The sequence below is a fragment of the Stylophora pistillata genome, chromosome 6 (genome assembly GCF_964205215.1).
Source record: "Stylophora pistillata chromosome 6, jaStyPist1.2, whole genome shotgun sequence".
NCBI lineage: Eukaryota > Metazoa > Cnidaria > Anthozoa > Scleractinia > Pocilloporidae > Stylophora > Stylophora pistillata.
The window spans coordinates 30,204,891-30,221,521 of NC_142524.1; the positions used below are offsets into that span (position 1 = coordinate 30,204,891).

Below are 16,631 nucleotides of genomic sequence, written 5' to 3' on the forward strand. Positions count from 1 at the left end.
ATGGGAAATCGAGTGAGTGTCTGACGAAGTGCATTTGAAGGTCTTACTGTATTTTGCGAAACGAAACGAAACGAAACGAGTAAACCTGTACTGTATTTTGCGAAACCAGCTCTTCGAAGACTCTAGCGATACATAACTTATTTCTTCCGATTCGAAAACACAATTCGTAGATACAACTCGATGCAGTGATGGTTTATAAATAAAGACTTTGAGCCAAAAGGTCAGAAGTGCGCCGTTTCGCAAATTACAGATATGTAAATCTGTAATTTGCGAAACGAGCTCTTTGAAGACTCTAATGATATGTAACTTATTTCTTCCGATTCAATAACACTTTCAGGGTGTAAATTTGCATATGCAAATTACAGAGACGAAATTACAGAGGCAAATTACTGAGACGAAACGGAGTTACGGCGCACTTTTTACCTTTCGGCTCAAACTCTATATTTACATATCATCACTGCATCGAGTTGTATCTACGAAAAGTGTTATAGAATCGGAAGAAATAAGTTACATATCATTAGAGTCTTCAAAGAGCTCGTTTCGCAAATTACAGATTTATATATCTTTACGGGTTAGATAACATAATTCTTATCCAACGAGTTAATTTGTTAAAGATGGCCTCAAATTCTGGGCTTTCGCTTTTGGTCGCTTGTAACAGTTACATTTAATACCAAAACGATTGTGAACCTTACCGTAAGTTAAATCAATAATGTTCATATTCCTTCAGTCAATCCTGGAACCTCACGAACCTTGAGGGAAGTTTTATCGGAAAAGAAAAACCCAGAAAAAATATAACTTACACAGTGGAACGAGTTTTCCAGCGGATTCGGGAGCTCAAGTAGTTTAAGGCCTGGGTCAGGAGATTAAATTGCCTGAAAAATATCAACAGCCATATCTCCACAAATATACAGCCGATTTCGCTGAAACTTTCAGGGACGATAGATTTCCTTCGAACGTTTGACATACTAAGTGCGATCGGAGATGCATTTTGTCCGCGCATGCGCTAGCCGACTAGCGTTTTTTCTATTGGATTTTGTTGCGTGGTAACTTATGAGACCCCCCGCACAGACTCAGACAAACATTGCGACCAGCGATTAGGGAAATGTTTGAGCGAAAGCTGTAAAATTAAAACAAAACGACGGAAAATTTTGTCAAAAAAATTACTTAGCGTTCTAAAGGGAAGCGGCATGGTTGGTACCAAACACTGTTGTTGGGGTGACTATAAGACAGACTCAAGATATGCAGATAAATGGCCAAAATCACTCAAAGAGTGAAAGGAATCGGGGAAGAAAGTATTCATTCCTTTCCCAAAACCTCCGCGAGACATGGCAAAGTGCAAGCCTTGGCTAGTGGCTTGTTCGCGTGAATTTTTTACGGAGAAAAACATAACAAGAAACACTTAAGTTATATTTGTGCTCTTCACTGGCCTGGCAAAAAAGGTCCAACAGCCGAATTTCCCGATCCACTCAAGGCAAATCTAAGACCAGCGCAAGTAAGTTGAGCACATGCTCCTAAGAGAAAAGTACCGAAAGAAAGAGAAAATCCAGCGTCAAAGAAACAGAAATTATTCAATGATAACTGCATAAACATTAACTACATAAACTAGCTAAACTAGTATTTAATAGAAACACAACCAGTATTGAGCGAAATATACAAAAATCCGCCGCTCGTATCTTACAAAAGAGGGCGATCGCTCAAAGACATACTCGTCAGGGTCAAACTTTGAATAGGCTATTCTAAACACGTACTGGGGAGTCGTGTAGGCCTGTCGACCCCCTTTTTACATTGTTTACATCAGAATTTTCTTGAAGAACTTTGGCAGCAAACCATTTAATTTTCCATGATCGATTGCCGGATCAAGGGTGTGATAATTCCCGCAGCTCACACAGTCTCTCACTCGCTGTACAAGATATTCTCTTTTACCGCTGAATTTTTTAAGCCCCAACATTTTAACCACCGTTTTAGCTGGTATACAGTGTATTCTTCCGGTTCTCTTCCAAATTTGGAGCCAGGAATGCCGTCCTCTTCGGTCAGAACTGCAATGTAGCTTTTAAAGAAGTGGAGTTTGTTTGTCTGAGTCACGCGGGGGGTCTAAAATTTCATGACGTCATTAGAATAAAGCGCTATTGGTTTATCGCGTTCGGCGCCATTAGTGGAGTTTTCGACGCGTTTCTGCGAGGTGTCACTGGACGATCGACACCTTTTTGTAATATTTTGTGAATATGGATGAAGGTGTATGACAAGTTCGCCAACATTTCTAACTCTGTGGATACTCGTGGTGTTTGCTGGCTCTTCTGTTGAGGATATTTTATTGATCAAAGTGCGAACAGAACGCGAAAAAAGCCCGAAAACTTGAAGTTTGAGATTAGATTTACTGAAGATCAATATGTACACATGAGACAACAAACCTTGAAGGTTAGTCTTAAGATGTTGATGTTTTATTTTTGTGAATCGTAAAGTTGTCTGTGGAGACGATCGTGAGATATTTGATCCGAGGAAAGATAGAAATTTAGAGTTTGATCTTATTTTACTTCAACTTCGAGGTAAAATTGCGTTAAGTTTGGGGTGGCCCCCAAGCATCAAATCACTTTAAATAACATCGTCTTTTCCTTCTCTTTACAGTCATATAGCACACAGGGCTTTAAAAAATGTTCCAGCTTCAGGATTAAGTTGCTCTAACTACAACCCTCGGCGAATTATTTTTCGTGAGGTTTTGGTGGATTTTCCAAGTCATGACCCAAAACCGTCTTTGGCCTTTTTGCTCTCCAAGTCTGTTGAATATGGTGGGTAGGCATGTGTCTTAACAACAGTTATGGTCTTACCTCAATCAACTACGGTTTTGGCTTACTTTTTTACTGTGTTTTGGAGGTAATTTTTATTATTGCCTTTTCGAGCTCCATGTGCTAAGTAGAGGAAAAACTTCGGTAAAACTTATTTATTAATTGGCCCCCAAATCCCTTTCTATTGTCAGTTCATTGTTTATTTAATCAGCTTTCGGTCTGACTAGTCCATTTACCTCAAAAAAATGCGTGGGCTTTGTCTCATGAGTTCAAACTGGCACCGTTTTCTTCATGTTCATGTGTCATTCGAAACGAATGGCGTCAGCTTTTTCTTTCTTGTTTATTTCCGTAGAATGCTTCTGCATTGCGTAATTAGTTTTAAGTCAAATTTTTTTGACGAAACTTGCACAATAAATTAATCAAACTTGCTCTGATTCGCCAAATATGATACAGCAAATGGACAAGTACTTAATTATTATAATCCAGCTCTTTCTGCTCTTATTGTCTAATTAAACGGTTACAACATTTACTTTAGCCTTAAAATTGCCAAGTTCGAACCATGTAAACCATTCTTCCAGTCTCGCATAGCCATCCTTTCTAGATATTTCACAAAATTGCTGACATGCCCAGATGAACTGGTTGCAATTATGTCACCCTGGAGACCACGTGTATGGCTTTCAAAAAGACAAATACTTGTTTGATTAAAACATAGTACCATTGAGTTGTCTGGTGGCACAATCAATACTGCTGCAAATGATAGATGCACATGATGGTGTTGTGTAAGGTGGTCTTCAAGGTCTCTCACAGTAAAGAAACCTAGGTCCGAAACAATTTCAAGTTTCTTCACATTTTTATCATTTTGTCCATGCTGAAGGACTTCTCTGACTTCCAAATTTGGTTGTTGAACTGGTAGGGTGAAAGAGTCATGTAACTGATTCCCTTTTATCATGAGATTAGTATACATAGGTATTGTGATGCTGAGGTCTTGTAACTGCTTGGGAATTTGAAGGGTTCCTTCCAGAAAATGAAGTGCAGCAAGCACTGAAATAACGGCGCAGGCATTACTGCCACTAGGTCTTCCACCTATGGAGGACAGGCAAATGTACGAGGGCAGAAGCCACTCAGTAACATCAACATGTTTTGCAACAGTGACATTTATGTGAAGAGTAGTCTGAGAATCTGCTCTTGGTAATGGAGCTGATTGGTTGTCCCAAGTACTCTGAATGCTCTCGTTCAGGTTTGCTGTGTGCCATGAACAAGGACAATTTGAGCAGCTGACATTATCACGGACTGTACATATACCATTTTCACAGAAATGACATTTAACCTGTTCATTGTTCTTCCTCTTGTGTCCACGAACAGGATGGTGACATCGTCTACAGTGAGGAGGTGCCTTGTTGGGTGAAGGTGTGGGTTGGTGATAAGTTTGACTCTGGCTAAGGTTGGAAGAGGTGAGTGTTTGGGTTGCTGGTTTAAGGTTGGAAATTTCATTGTTCAGCTGTCTGACAACCCTATCAAACTCCTCCCTCTCAATTTCTCTTATCCCAGAGATTTCATCTAAAGAATCTGTTGGCATTGCTGATGTTTCATTACTGTGATCATGTTGGGATTCAGTTTCATGCATGTTAGATGCAGGGTTTAGAATGGCTTTTTTTGCTGTCTCACCAAGCTCTTTTACTTTTTTTTCTGAGAAATCCCTTACAGAGTGGGCATGAAGTTGATCCTTCAAGGCAAACATCATGGAATGAGTGATGACAACCATGCAAGAGGGTCCAATTCTCATCTAGGCTGGAAATATTACATTGAGGTAAATCACATTGATTTGTTTGATTTGGCTTGATATCACAGTGATACCCTAGAGGTAAAACAGCAGTTGTCATATTTTTGTTGGGAGACATTGGTGGCAGTGTGACATGAGTTGGGATACTTGTGTTGCATCTGTTGTTTGAGAAGAAGAGACTCTGTCCTGGACTCTGAGAGATTTTTTTAAACATGGAGGACAATACTTGAGCACATCTTACTTTTAATAAGTGCAGTTGGTTGTGTAAGAAAGAAAACTGCTTAGGTGTGGAGAAAAATGACCTGTAGTGGGACTGTTTATCTTTTGACTGGAAAATGGACTTTGCCTTTTTCCTGAGTTCATCTACAGTTTCAGAACCTTTTGTCTGAGAACGAAGTATACTATGAGTGTTTTCCACAGGATATTCATCAAAAATGGCAATGTAATTCTTGAGTAGTTGATATAGTTGTGGAGCATGTTTTCCCCAGTGAAAGCACATGTTGATCCAAACAAGTGGTACTTTGTTATAGTGCCGGTGTTGGAGGCAAGTAAACATTATCCAAATTCTGATCATTGCTCTTAAGTACTCAGAGAAATTGTTAAGTTTGAAAGAAATGCTATATATTGACAACACCAAAGGTATATAGCTGTCTAGTAAATTGAATATGGTCCCATACTCTACGTCTTTGAACCTGGAGAACTTTGCCATTACATTGTGCCGTATAAGTGTCCAACCACCATAAACAATCTCGAGAATAAGACTAACTCTCCAGGGTTTGGGATTATCTGCCAATTTGCTTCTTGGGAAAATTGTTTCATATATTTTTTTGAAAACTGGATGATAGGAATTAACAAATTGAATGTGTTCTCTGCTATTTAAGGAAATGTGAAGAGGCCCAATGGTGGGTACTATAGACAGAATGGATGGCTGTGATGTTTCTTGTGGCAAGCTGTTGTTCAAGAGATTATCAGTAGTACCAGATGTCAATGGAAAAGAATATGAGGAATGATCAGATGGAATGAATTCCTGTTGTGGAGGAATATCTGAAAATCCAGGATGAGAGCTGACAAACTTCTTAAGTGATTCGTATATGATTTGTCTACAGTAAAATTGGCTTGGCCAATCCCCTGGCTGAAAAACAGTAAATTTCTTTAAATAAGCAGCCAAGCCAGTGCTCATTGCCACATCATAGGCAGTATCAAAGTCTCCCTTTGACTGCAGTCTAAGTTCTACAAAATCTAAGAGGTGCAAATCATCCATTTTACGCATCATTCTCACATTTTCACTGTCACAGTATTGATGAATGTTTAATCTATGTCTCTCAAGTTCAGGATTAAAAAATGCTTTTGTCAGCTAGTCGGGCATCACAGAAGCATAACTGTTACTGATGTCATGCATAGATGATGCAGCAGTAATTAGTTGTATGCAGGATTCAATGTCTATACCATTTTGGTCATGTGTACAAAGGGCATGTGTTGCTGGTACAGCTTGAATATCTTTAAAAGCTTTAACAACTAGAGTACACATTGTCTTTGCCTCTGACAATTTTTCCTTCTGTGGCCTTCTTTTCCTGTGGATGGCTGTGTAATCATCAATTATTAGGACTATTTGCCATTTGCGATCTGTAGCTGTGGCTATGAAATCTTCAAAAGATTTGAAATGGGACTCTGACATTTTGTGGATAACATTGTTAAAAGTTCTCCTGGAACATGTATGCCCCATGATATGTTCTGTTTCAATGCCATCTTGATTTATCTGATTGCTCCTTAGATAAAGAGCAGGGTCCATTTGAAGAGGATTGCATGTTTGGCTGAGACAGTAGCACAAATTATAAATGAATGAAACAACCCTTTTTTCGTTTAGGGTTATGCGGTCTTTGGAATGCTGAAAGCTAGTGATGGAACCCAGAATAGTATCGAATAACTTTGTAACACCTGCTGATATGCAAAACTCTCTGAAACTGTCTGGATCATACAGTGGTTCTTCCTTGTTAACTACTATGTCACCATAGATCTTTTTCTTGACCAATTCTATTTCTTTTGTCATGTTGCATCCTAGATTAGGTGGAAAATAAAATTTGCAGAAAAGTGAAAACTCAGTTTCATATAGTTCGAAGTCATGTTACTTGTAGGTTTATGTTAAAGCCATATGGTAGTTCATCCTTTCAGACAATCTATTCAGAAGCTGGTGAATGTCTTTGAACTTATCCCTTCTGAAATGGTGCGATTGTTATCTGTCTGGGCTCAGGGGTAGTTTGTTCAAAATGAAGTGTTCAGGTTTTTAAGGAAATTTGGCAGAGAAACATCTTTTTTTTTCAAAGTATGTTTTCAACTGTTATTGCTTATTCTAGCTTCCAAATCTGATGGTATTTCCGAGAAAAATGATTGAAAAAAAGTTTACTTACTCTCTGAGAAAATCCCTAATTTTCCTCCATTTCTATTAAACTCTCCCTGGATACAACTACCATCTCTCTAGTACTACGGTGATCGACACCGCTATCTGTCTTTTCTGTACTCAACATTGATCTTTTGTGTTTGCGTATTCGCCCCCTCTGGTTGCAATTCATGTCAACAAACTTTTGAATAACAACAAACGTTTGTTAAATTGTAATTTTTGCATATTAAGTGGTTTCTTCAAATGTTCAATGATAGCATGAGATAGCACTAACATGCCGAAATGAATGTCCAGTTCGCCGGTGTTCTTCCACAGCCCCTCTACATCCTTCACATATAACTTTCTCCGCATCGATCGATCTTCCTACTATCCCAAAACAACAACTAAAATCCCTTAAATAATTTTTCGCCTTCTGAAAATTATGTGTTTGGGACTTTCTCCCGCATATTATACAACCATTTTTCGATTTTTTCGCGCTTCTCGTGAAGTAACATTGAGAAAAAATCACAAGAATGACAACAAACACAAATACACGTACCATTGTGATTCATTCCCCACTACCACCGCATCTCTTCGTTCGCGCAGCGCGGGCGCATACCAGCGGTTAATCGAAACAACCAAATTTTATGGAACATGCGCAGACAAAATGCCTCTCTGCTACAAAAAGCGAACTTATGGCAACAATGCCGACGACGACGGTCACGTGTCGGGTCACGTGATCAAAACGCTACTGATCAATGAATTAGAAAAATACTCAATGAAAAGTGCTAGCCATCTACGTTTGGATTGAATTTCCTTCGTTCCTTAAAAAAGAGATTAGAGATTTTTAGGAGCTGAGAAGGAACTTTTCTCAACTTAATGGTCTTTAGATTGTTATCAACTCTACTCGGAACTTCATTCCAAACGAGAAAATAAAGTTTATCAACACCTTCTTCCATTTCGCTAAAAATAACTGCTTGAAACGGAAAATTCGGCACCGGCGATAGCATTTTTACTACCCCTTTTTAAACTACGAAAGAAGTAACCATTTTGTTTCTTTTCGAACATAGTACATGAAAACGACGTGACTACCACATTATACCGCTCACCAAGAAGGCGCAAATCAAATATGGTGGTTATAGTCGTCAGGTCGATCACTGGACAAATATCTGATGGGAAAGCAAAACTGCTGGCTTAGCAAGCCAAAAAACGAACGAATTATTATTTACTGTTCTAGTATTGTATGTTTTCATCTCCTGTAATTGTAAGATACTGAAATGCTTCAATATTACTTCAAGTTGTTTGTTGCTTTTTTCGCAATTTCCACGTCCGTGACAGAAGAAAATAAAAGATGCTAAAATAAATTAAGAGATGTATTGTGGGACTCACTGCATGGGTTGTTGTTTCCCATGAAGTCATATATACAACAGCTCATGCGCCAACTCAGTGCAAGCTTACGCCTTCGACAGTCCAACTGCGCCTTTAGAACTCAGAGAAAAAATGCCGCATCTTCTGCTGTAAATGGCTGACAATCCATCTTTAACCCCTCCTAAAGAGGTCAGGGGTAAGGAAAAATCCGCTAAGGAGGACCTTAGCACTGATGAAGTGCGTAAATCAGCTGGAAAATCAGCCTCAAAAAAAGGCGAGAAAAGGCCTTCAACTGCTCAAGCACCCATGAACTCGGCGGAAGAAGGAAGCTCTGGTCTTACCCTAAACGCGGCAGCTCCTGGTTCCGTTATTGCCGAAGCCCTCAAGGGTTCATGCATGCCAGGACGAAATGACTAAATTAAGTGTGCTTAAAGGTAACTTAAAGGTTAACATTAGAAGTATTTAAGACATCTTTAGGTAACATACGAAAGTTCTGAAATGAATCTTTAATGCAACTTTCAGAAGTCAATTAAAGTGTCCTTATGAAGTATTTAGTTAACACTTTAAGATCAAATGAAAGCAAACCTAAATAACCACTTCATGAACATTTTAAGATCACATGAAAGCAAACCTAAATAGCCATTTAATTGATTTTAAGAATCCTCTTAATTCTCGTAAACTCAACTTTAGTCAACTAAAACTGCTATCGTAAAGGCATCTTAAAGGTTTCTTTAATCTTTTGTTTCTCTTTAAGTACTGCTTAAAGTTGCAGGGTTTGTTGTAATTCATCTTTAGTTGTACTTTCAGATTTTCTTAAATTTCAAGTTTTGTTAACATTGATCATTAAGTGACCTTCAAGTGCCTCTGAAGGCTGCAGGTTTCACTTTCAATTGACTTTTGATTTGCTTAATCACACCTACATTTATAACACAACAACTTATAAATGGGCAACCTTCAAATTGTTAGGAAAAGAGACATCACACATTCAAGTAATAACAGTGTTTGAAATAGTTTCGTTCAAAACTCAATTGTTCCCCTGAGAAAACATAAACCCACAATGAAGCTGAGGATATTCTATTCAAGCCCCATACCCATATAATTAAAAAGAAAGAGATGGCCAAATGTTTGAATTACTAATTGTCATACTTTATTAAAATTGTTTCTCTTTCATTAGTGTATAAAATAATCTCAGTCATGTAGGTAATAGAATATTTACCAGTATAAAAGTATGACAAATACACAATATAACTAGCTGTAATAACACACTACACAAAAAGCTATTGATTCACAAATTGTAATCTCAAATCCAGCTACTAAGAAATGTGATTTGAAATGATACTTGTCTCACAAAAAAAATTAAGTTCAACCTATCAATCTAAAAAATCAGAAAATTCTTCTTAATCGACTTCAACTTGCAATAACTATCAACTATCTGCTACGTTATTAGATTTGTAATACTTAATAAATATGATCATATACCTTAATTTCTTTTAGTAAAGCACTGATAGAAAACAGTTCTTCCTCTAAATGCAGCTGAAACTTTGATATACAAAAATGATGTGTACATCCATATGGAAAAAAGTACCTCATGTGGAGGAAATTAAATATAACATTGAAGAATTCACAATCACTTTAGATAATGAGACCATAAAAATTGCTAAATTACATATTCAGGGAAAAAGAAGCCTAATGCAGGCATGTAAAAGAACCTCATTCTAGACTTTCTATCTAATAATCTGGATATTTTGTACATTTTTGATTGATTGATTAGTAAACTAATTTTTTTTCACTGTATCATTGCCCACTCTGGAAAATTTTCAGTAGGTGGGCATCTCAGAGAAGGTTGCCCATCAACCCAGGGTAGGATTCTCTCTTTAGCTTTTAAAGTGAATGCCAGGACTTTAGCCTGGGTGGACCAGAAAGGATAGACAACACTTCCCTATATTGACAATGAATGAAAAGCTATATAAGTATGTTATATATCCCAGAAGCGCTCAGGCATTACTCTGAATGCCAGGACTTCAGCCTGGGTGAACCAGAAAGGATAGACAACACTTCCCTATATTGACCATGAATAAAAAGCTCAGTATGTTGTATATCCCAGAGATGCTCAGGCATTACACTGAATGCCAGGACTTCAGCCTGGGTGAACCAGAAAGGATAGACAACACTTCCCTATATTGACCATGAATGAAAAGCTAAGTATGTTATATATCCCAGAAGAGCTCAGGCATTACACTGAATGCCAGGACTTCAGCCTGGGTGAACCAGAAAGGATAGACAACACTTCCCTATATTGACCATGAATGAAAAGCTAAGTATGTTATATATCCCAGAAGCACTCAGGCATGACAGTCAATGCCAGAACTTCAGCCTGGGTGAACCAGAAAGGATAGACAACACTTCCCTTTATTGACCATGAATGAAAAGCTAAGTATGTTGTATATCCCAGAAGCGCTCAGGCATTACACTGAATGCCAGGACTTCAGCCTGGGTGAACCAGAAAGGATAGACAACACTTCCTTATATTGACCATGAATGAAAAGCTATATATGTTATATATCCCAGAAGTGCTCAGGCATTACACTGAATGCTAGGACTTCAGCCTGGGTGGACCAGGAAGGATAGACAGCACTTCCCTATATTGACCATGAATGAAAAGCTATGTATGTGATATATCCCAGAAGTGCCCAGGCATTACACTGAATGCCAGGACTTCAGCCTGGGTGAACCAGAAAGGATAGACAACACTTCCCTATATTGACCATGAATGAAAAGCTATGTATGTGATATATCCCAGAAGCGCTCAGGCATTACACTGAATGCCAGGACTTCAGCCTGGGTGAACCAGAAAGGATAGACAACACTTCCCTATATTGACCATGAATGAAAAGCTAAGTATGTTATAAATCCCAGAAATGCTCTGGTATTAGTCTGAATGCGTGGACTTCAGCCTGTGTGAACCAGAAAGGATAGACAACACCTCCCTATATTGACCATGAATGAAAAGCTAGGTATGTTATATATCCCAGGAGTGCTCAGGCATTACTCTGAATGAAGGACTTCAGCCTGGGTGAACCAGAAAGGAAAGACATAATTTCCCTCTATTAACAGTGAATGAAAAACTAAGTTTGCTATATCCCAGAAGCTCTCAGGCATTACGCTGAATGCCATATAAATCTTAGAATTATGATAAATAACTATATATCTCAGAAGTGACCAGGCAACACTAAACAAAATAATATTGTTACAGGATAAGACTTCAAGAAAATAGATTTTTTAAATGAAACAATGTTGACTATGCCTTACTACAATGGGTGCACAGAATTTAAAAATGAAAGTGTTAAATACTGCAGGCAGAGCACATAAATTAACATCACATGGCTCCTCTTCAAGGAGAAAGAGCAAGTCATCTCTTAACCCCTTCCATCTGAAACAGACAGAAAAAAAACAGTGAATTTAGTTTCCACCTTTATAATCCAAGCTTACCTTATTTTTGCAGGTAACTGGGTAAAAGTGAAGAACAGCTCCCCTAAAAGTCTGTCGGCCAACTGTCGGCCGGCAGTATACCAACTGTCCATCAAACTAAGTATCCCAAATGAGATTTAAAGACATGTATTCCAATAGAAAGTGAAATACCATACTGCAAGCTGGAACTTTTTATGCATGTCAATGCAGAAATGCAGAGTTGTACCTACCCCCCAATATTTGCTTTGCTCTTTAGAAAACACTCAGCAAAGGCTTCCCCAAAAGGAACATCAGGAGAGGCACATTCCTACAAATAAATTGCATGTATCACTCAATAATGAATTAACTGAGCTAAAGTCATATAATGTTCACTACTAATGGTAGATATATAATCACTGTTCACCACATATAAAATATGTTCACTTTTATGGACATCTTTCGTCTGCCTTTCTGTAAAGTCAAGAAAGCCAAGAAAGCTCTCACTAATTGATTATAAATAAATTGCATAACAAATACCGGTAGGCTGAATATGTTTTGTGTTATTGTATAATTCCGCTATGATGCATGTCATTTAGCATTGCAGGTATAACCTACCTTAATAACTTTGCAGAATACACAGCACTCTGTGTCCAATCCTTGCTTGCAAAGTTCATTGATATATATTTTGGCATCACCAACTCTTTCCTTGAGCAGCATTATCAGTGTTTTGTAATCAAGAGTAACTGTCATGAAAAAAGACAAGAAGATAACAAGAAGTTGAAGTTAAAATAGCTACACCAAAGATCTCAAATGTTATTACTTTTCCAGATATTCTCTAACACTGCCAAGCATAAAATGGATTCAATAATTACTATCATGTAGCTAGACATGTAACATAAAAACATTGCAAAAATAAAAAATAATAAGATAAAAAAAAATATAAAGAGTCAAGATTGGCACACACAAATAACCTGGAAATTTAACTTTAAAGCATCTTCCATTAACTACTATTCCAGTTTTCTCAATGGCATCCCTCTGGCAAATTAAATCTTTTATCGTAGAAAAATAGAAATGAAATAAATTACAATACTGTCAAGACCCTATCAAGGAAACAAACCCGAAATTTCTCCTAAAGTAGCCATAAAAAGTGATCATAGCTAGAAGACTTAGAGGCTCATCTGGAGGAGAATGAAGCAATTCAACCCTTTGAAGTTTGAAGGGATCCATAACTGCACTCGACCGCAGGAAACTAAACATTCCCACTTTTGCTTACGCATATTCATATGAAATCCAATCTCCAAATGTCAATAGGCCGATCCAGCCCCTAATAAAAAAAAGGCTTCATTGTACCCAGCAGGAACAGAAATTGTACAAATTCAAGCAACTACTCAGATTACTGCAAGCAACTATCAAAAAAGGCTGTCAAGGTAATGATGGAAACTTATCCGGTTTATGACGTCACTCCATAGCAGCCAGCCTTTTCGAATATTTGAACTTCCGTTTACCTGTGGCTCGTGATGTTGGAATATTTGCCAAGTTATACAAATTTGCTATATCATCTTTGGTGATTCATTGCTAAGGTGTAATGTATGCTTTGTTGAGGATCTACACTGAACTAAGTGTCTCAGAGACAAGAAATAAACCTGAAAATTTTAGTTTGCAACATATTTAAATTTCTGTAACTTTTGGGAAAGTTAGTATGTAAGTTAGGAAAAATTAAAAATGCACCCCTCCTCTTGTCCTAAATTTGACCATGTAATGAAGGTGCTCATTAGGGGTTTCATGGTATCTAACCATGTTCATGAATGTGAGTTCTATGACAACATTTTTGTTGAGGGGAAAGTGGTAAAAGACACGAATTGATGCTAGAGACTAAAAGCAGGGGTATCATTAAGGGCTGGGCAATAGACAAATTGACCAACTGTTAGCACAATTTTGTGTGGATGTTTTCAAGCCAAGGCCTTCACTAAAACTCAACTTGTTATAAAGGAGATATGCATCAATATGCTTGAGTACCAAATCCTTATGCTCACCCACAAAATGTAATGACACCCCAGCAAAAGTGAAGTGCATGTGCTATAATTATTGGTAGCTACCTTCTATGACATCCTTTGTCCAAGGACACTTTTCAGCTCCTCCCTTTTGATGTATCACCTGCTCTGTTGTCCGCTTAAAAATGATGTTCTCCTTGTCAGAATTTATTCTAAGACAGAAACAAACAACAATACAGAAGTAACAACAATAAGGTATTCACATAACATCTCAATATTTCAAGCAGCAGCTTAGACTCGGATTCACTGCTCAATCAAGATAAAGTAAAATATCTTTGAATCTAAAAACATATTACACACTCTTCGTCAAGATAAAAACCACTAAAGTCATCCTTTTTTTCAAAAGGAGTTTATATATTCTCCTCACAGCTCTCTAAAAAAATGAAAAAAAATTCAACAATCAATTTGTTCCCCTCTACTAACTATGGTTTGTCCTATTTCTACTTTCACACTTTTTAAAAACCCTGGTTGTTACACATAAAAGTACAGTTAAAAATTAACCTTACCCATCTGTCATTAGAGCAGGGAAGGTCAAAAAGGGTCCAAGAGAAAAAATGATAAAATGAATTTTCATACTAGATAATTCTCGTTGAAATAGAAGGGAGGAAAAACTTTACTGGTAGACCTGTTTATCAAGTAAGGTACGTATGATGCACGATCCTCGCAGTAGATAACGCTATTTAAGCAATAGCGAAAATCAGACCTGAAAAAAATCAGGCCTGTACGGGACTCGAACCACTGTCCTCTGCGATACCAGTGCAGCGCTCTACCAATTGAGCTAACAAGCCAACTGAGAGCAGGCCGTTAAGTTGATTCGTAATGAACCCGTGAAAGTGATAAATGAGATAGAATAAATATATGAAAATCATATATTTTGAACTGCGGTATTTGATACGTATGATGCACGATCCTCGAAGTAGATAACGCTATTTAAGCAATTGCGAAAATCAGACCTGAAAAAAAAAAAAAAAAAAAAAAAAAATCAGTTGGCTTGTTAGCTCAATTGGTAGAGTGCTGCACTAGTATCGCAGAGGTCAGTGGTTCGAGTCCCGTACAGGCCTGATTTTTTTTCAGGTCTGAATTTCGCTATTGCTTAAATAGCGTTATCTACTGCGAGGATCGTGCATCATACGTATCAAATACCGCAGTTCAAAATATATGATTTTCATATATTTATTCTATCTCATTATCAAGTAAATGTAACTGCATGTAATCATGTGAAATGATTACCGCCGAAATAATTAAGTTAATTATGCATACAATTCGCGCGCCAAAAACATACTCAACATAAAAAAAAATCTTCCACGAAAGAACTGATTCAAGCAAACTATGAACACATATCACACTATTCATGTTCATCAGTTATGTTTTTCTACTCACTCGACAAGCCGGTGGAACCACTACCGTCGTTCGCGTCTGTCTTCTGTTTTGGCGCCGACGGACGTTGCTTGCATTATAAACAGGTTCAAGACGGCTCTCGATCCTCTGCAGCGTTTCAAAGTTTTCTATGTTACTGCGCTCTTGCTGCTGCCGAAGCTTTACATTTTCGCTCGCCAGAACCTGGTTAACGCTCTTCTCGAACAAAATCTACGGGTTCTGTAAGGAATTGGTGAAATAGAAGAAATGAGTTGGTAGTAGTTAATCGTCTCAACCAATGTTGAATAGCAGTTGCTTTCCCATGTAATAATAAAAGATGTTTAGATATAATATATAGAAATGTATAACTTTATATTCGAAGTAACTAACCTTCATCGTCAGATGAACTTGAAATTCCGTGAAACAAATTACGGGAATTTGAAGTCGCCGCAAAAGTATCAGTTAAGTTCTTCCCGTTACGTTTCCGCTCATGCCTTTCAAAAGTTGAACGTGATACGAAGTCATTACAGTGAGCACAGAAAACATATCCTTTCTTGTCATCGCACTCCATGCGCTCTTTAAAGGAGATGCAAAAATGAAACCGTCGCTTTAAAAATTTCAATATAGTTGTGTCGACCCCAGAAAGAATTGTGAGTACGTCAAAGTTTGCTGCTGCATGTTGAACAAAGTTTGCTCTTCTCGCTCATCAATGCAAGTGTTGGCTAATTTGTGATGAATTTTCTATTGACAGTTCAGATTACAATGAGACTATCTTTAATGCGTCAATTAAAGATGTTAGAAAAGCGAGACTCGTTTAAATCTCACCTTAAAGTCAAATTAAGTGTATCTTAATTAAACACCCTCTTTTGTGCCAAAAAAGATACCACTTAAAGGATACTGAAAGATTTTCGTTATTAAAGGTAAACTTATGTTAAATTAAAGATTCATAAAAGGTTGGCGTTAGCTTTCGGAGATTTCATTTGACACTTAAAGACAATTAAAGCTTTAGTCAATCTCTAGGATGCATTAGATTTTGCCTAAAGGCACTGAAATATGAACATTCGTCCTGATCATTTGAAGGCCTAAGGGATTTAATGAACGCGGGTTTCAATGACTTGAACACCCTTGTGAAATGGATTTTGGAATTCCTAGGAATTCCTAGGATTATCCTAGGAATTCCTAGGAATTTTTTCCTAGGAATTCCTAGGAATTCCTAGGAATTCCTAGGAACAAGAGGTGTGAATTTTCACGGTAAATTCGGACCGAGAATTCCTAGGAATTCCTAGGAATTCCAAACTGTAGCCATTCTGGCTCTAAAAACCTAGAAATTCCCAGAAATTCCCAGAAATTCCAAGATTTTTAGCCAACAGGACTTGGAATTCCTAGGAATTCCTAGGTAGGAATTCCTAGGAATTCCTAAGAATTCCTGGGAATTCCTGGGAATTCCTAAGAATTCCTAGGAATTCCTAGGAACA

General features: G+C 37.7%; 2 protein-coding genes and 1 pseudogene across 7 annotated transcripts in view; all 3 read right to left on the reverse strand.

Moving 5' to 3' along the window:
• LOC111347645 (uncharacterized) overlaps positions 1–948 on the reverse strand; it is a 27,152-nt gene extending 26,204 nt beyond the window's left edge. For 3 of the 5 annotated variants that reach the window (XM_088726005.1, XM_088726002.1, XM_088726004.1), the window contains exon 1: positions 693–946. The gene's annotated coding sequence lies outside the window, so the exon portion shown is untranslated. Of the gene's footprint in view, positions 1–692 lie in introns of all 5 variants that reach the window. The other 2 variants (XM_088726003.1, XM_088726007.1) reach the window with 2 other exon arrangements.
• Positions 949–2,466: 1,518 nt separating this feature from the next.
• Positions 2,467–6,826, reverse strand: LOC148729338 (uncharacterized; annotated as a pseudogene).
• Positions 6,827–9,246: 2,420 nt separating this feature from the next.
• LOC148729339 (uncharacterized) lies at positions 9,247–16,190 on the reverse strand. 2 transcript variants are annotated; one of them, XM_088762601.1, is made up of 6 exons: positions 15,547–16,190; positions 15,181–15,396; positions 13,846–13,952; positions 12,365–12,492; positions 12,001–12,077; positions 9,247–11,732 (listed from the first exon to the last, which is right to left on the reverse strand). In XM_088762601.1, exons 4-6 carry the CDS (start codon positions 12,464–12,466, stop codon positions 11,582–11,584), a joined length of 330 nt encoding a protein of 109 aa, XP_088618727.1. In that variant the 5' UTR covers positions 12,467–12,492; positions 13,846–13,952; positions 15,181–15,396; positions 15,547–16,190; the 3' UTR covers positions 9,247–11,581. The 2 variants fall into 2 exon arrangements, with proteins under 2 accessions (XP_088618727.1, XP_088618726.1); XM_088762600.1 differs by lacking the exons at positions 15,181–15,396; positions 15,547–16,190 and having other exon boundaries at positions 13,846–14,427.
• Between the last annotated feature and the right edge of the window lie 441 nt (positions 16,191–16,631).

Bases quoted from the DNA above. Each gene is read 5' to 3' on its own strand.
- LOC148729339 (XM_088762601.1), bottom strand. From the start codon at position 12,466: ATGCTGCTCAAGGAAAGAGTTGGTGATGCCAAAATATATATCAATGAA. The intron at 12,078-12,364 runs GTAGGTTATACC...ATTTATTTGTAG, and splicing joins TATTCTGCAAAGTTATTAAG to GAATGTGCCTCTCCTGATGT. The intron at 11,733-12,000 runs GTAGGTACAACT...TGTCTGTTTCAG, and splicing joins AGCAAAGCAAATATTGGGGG to ATGGAAGGGGTTAAGAGATG.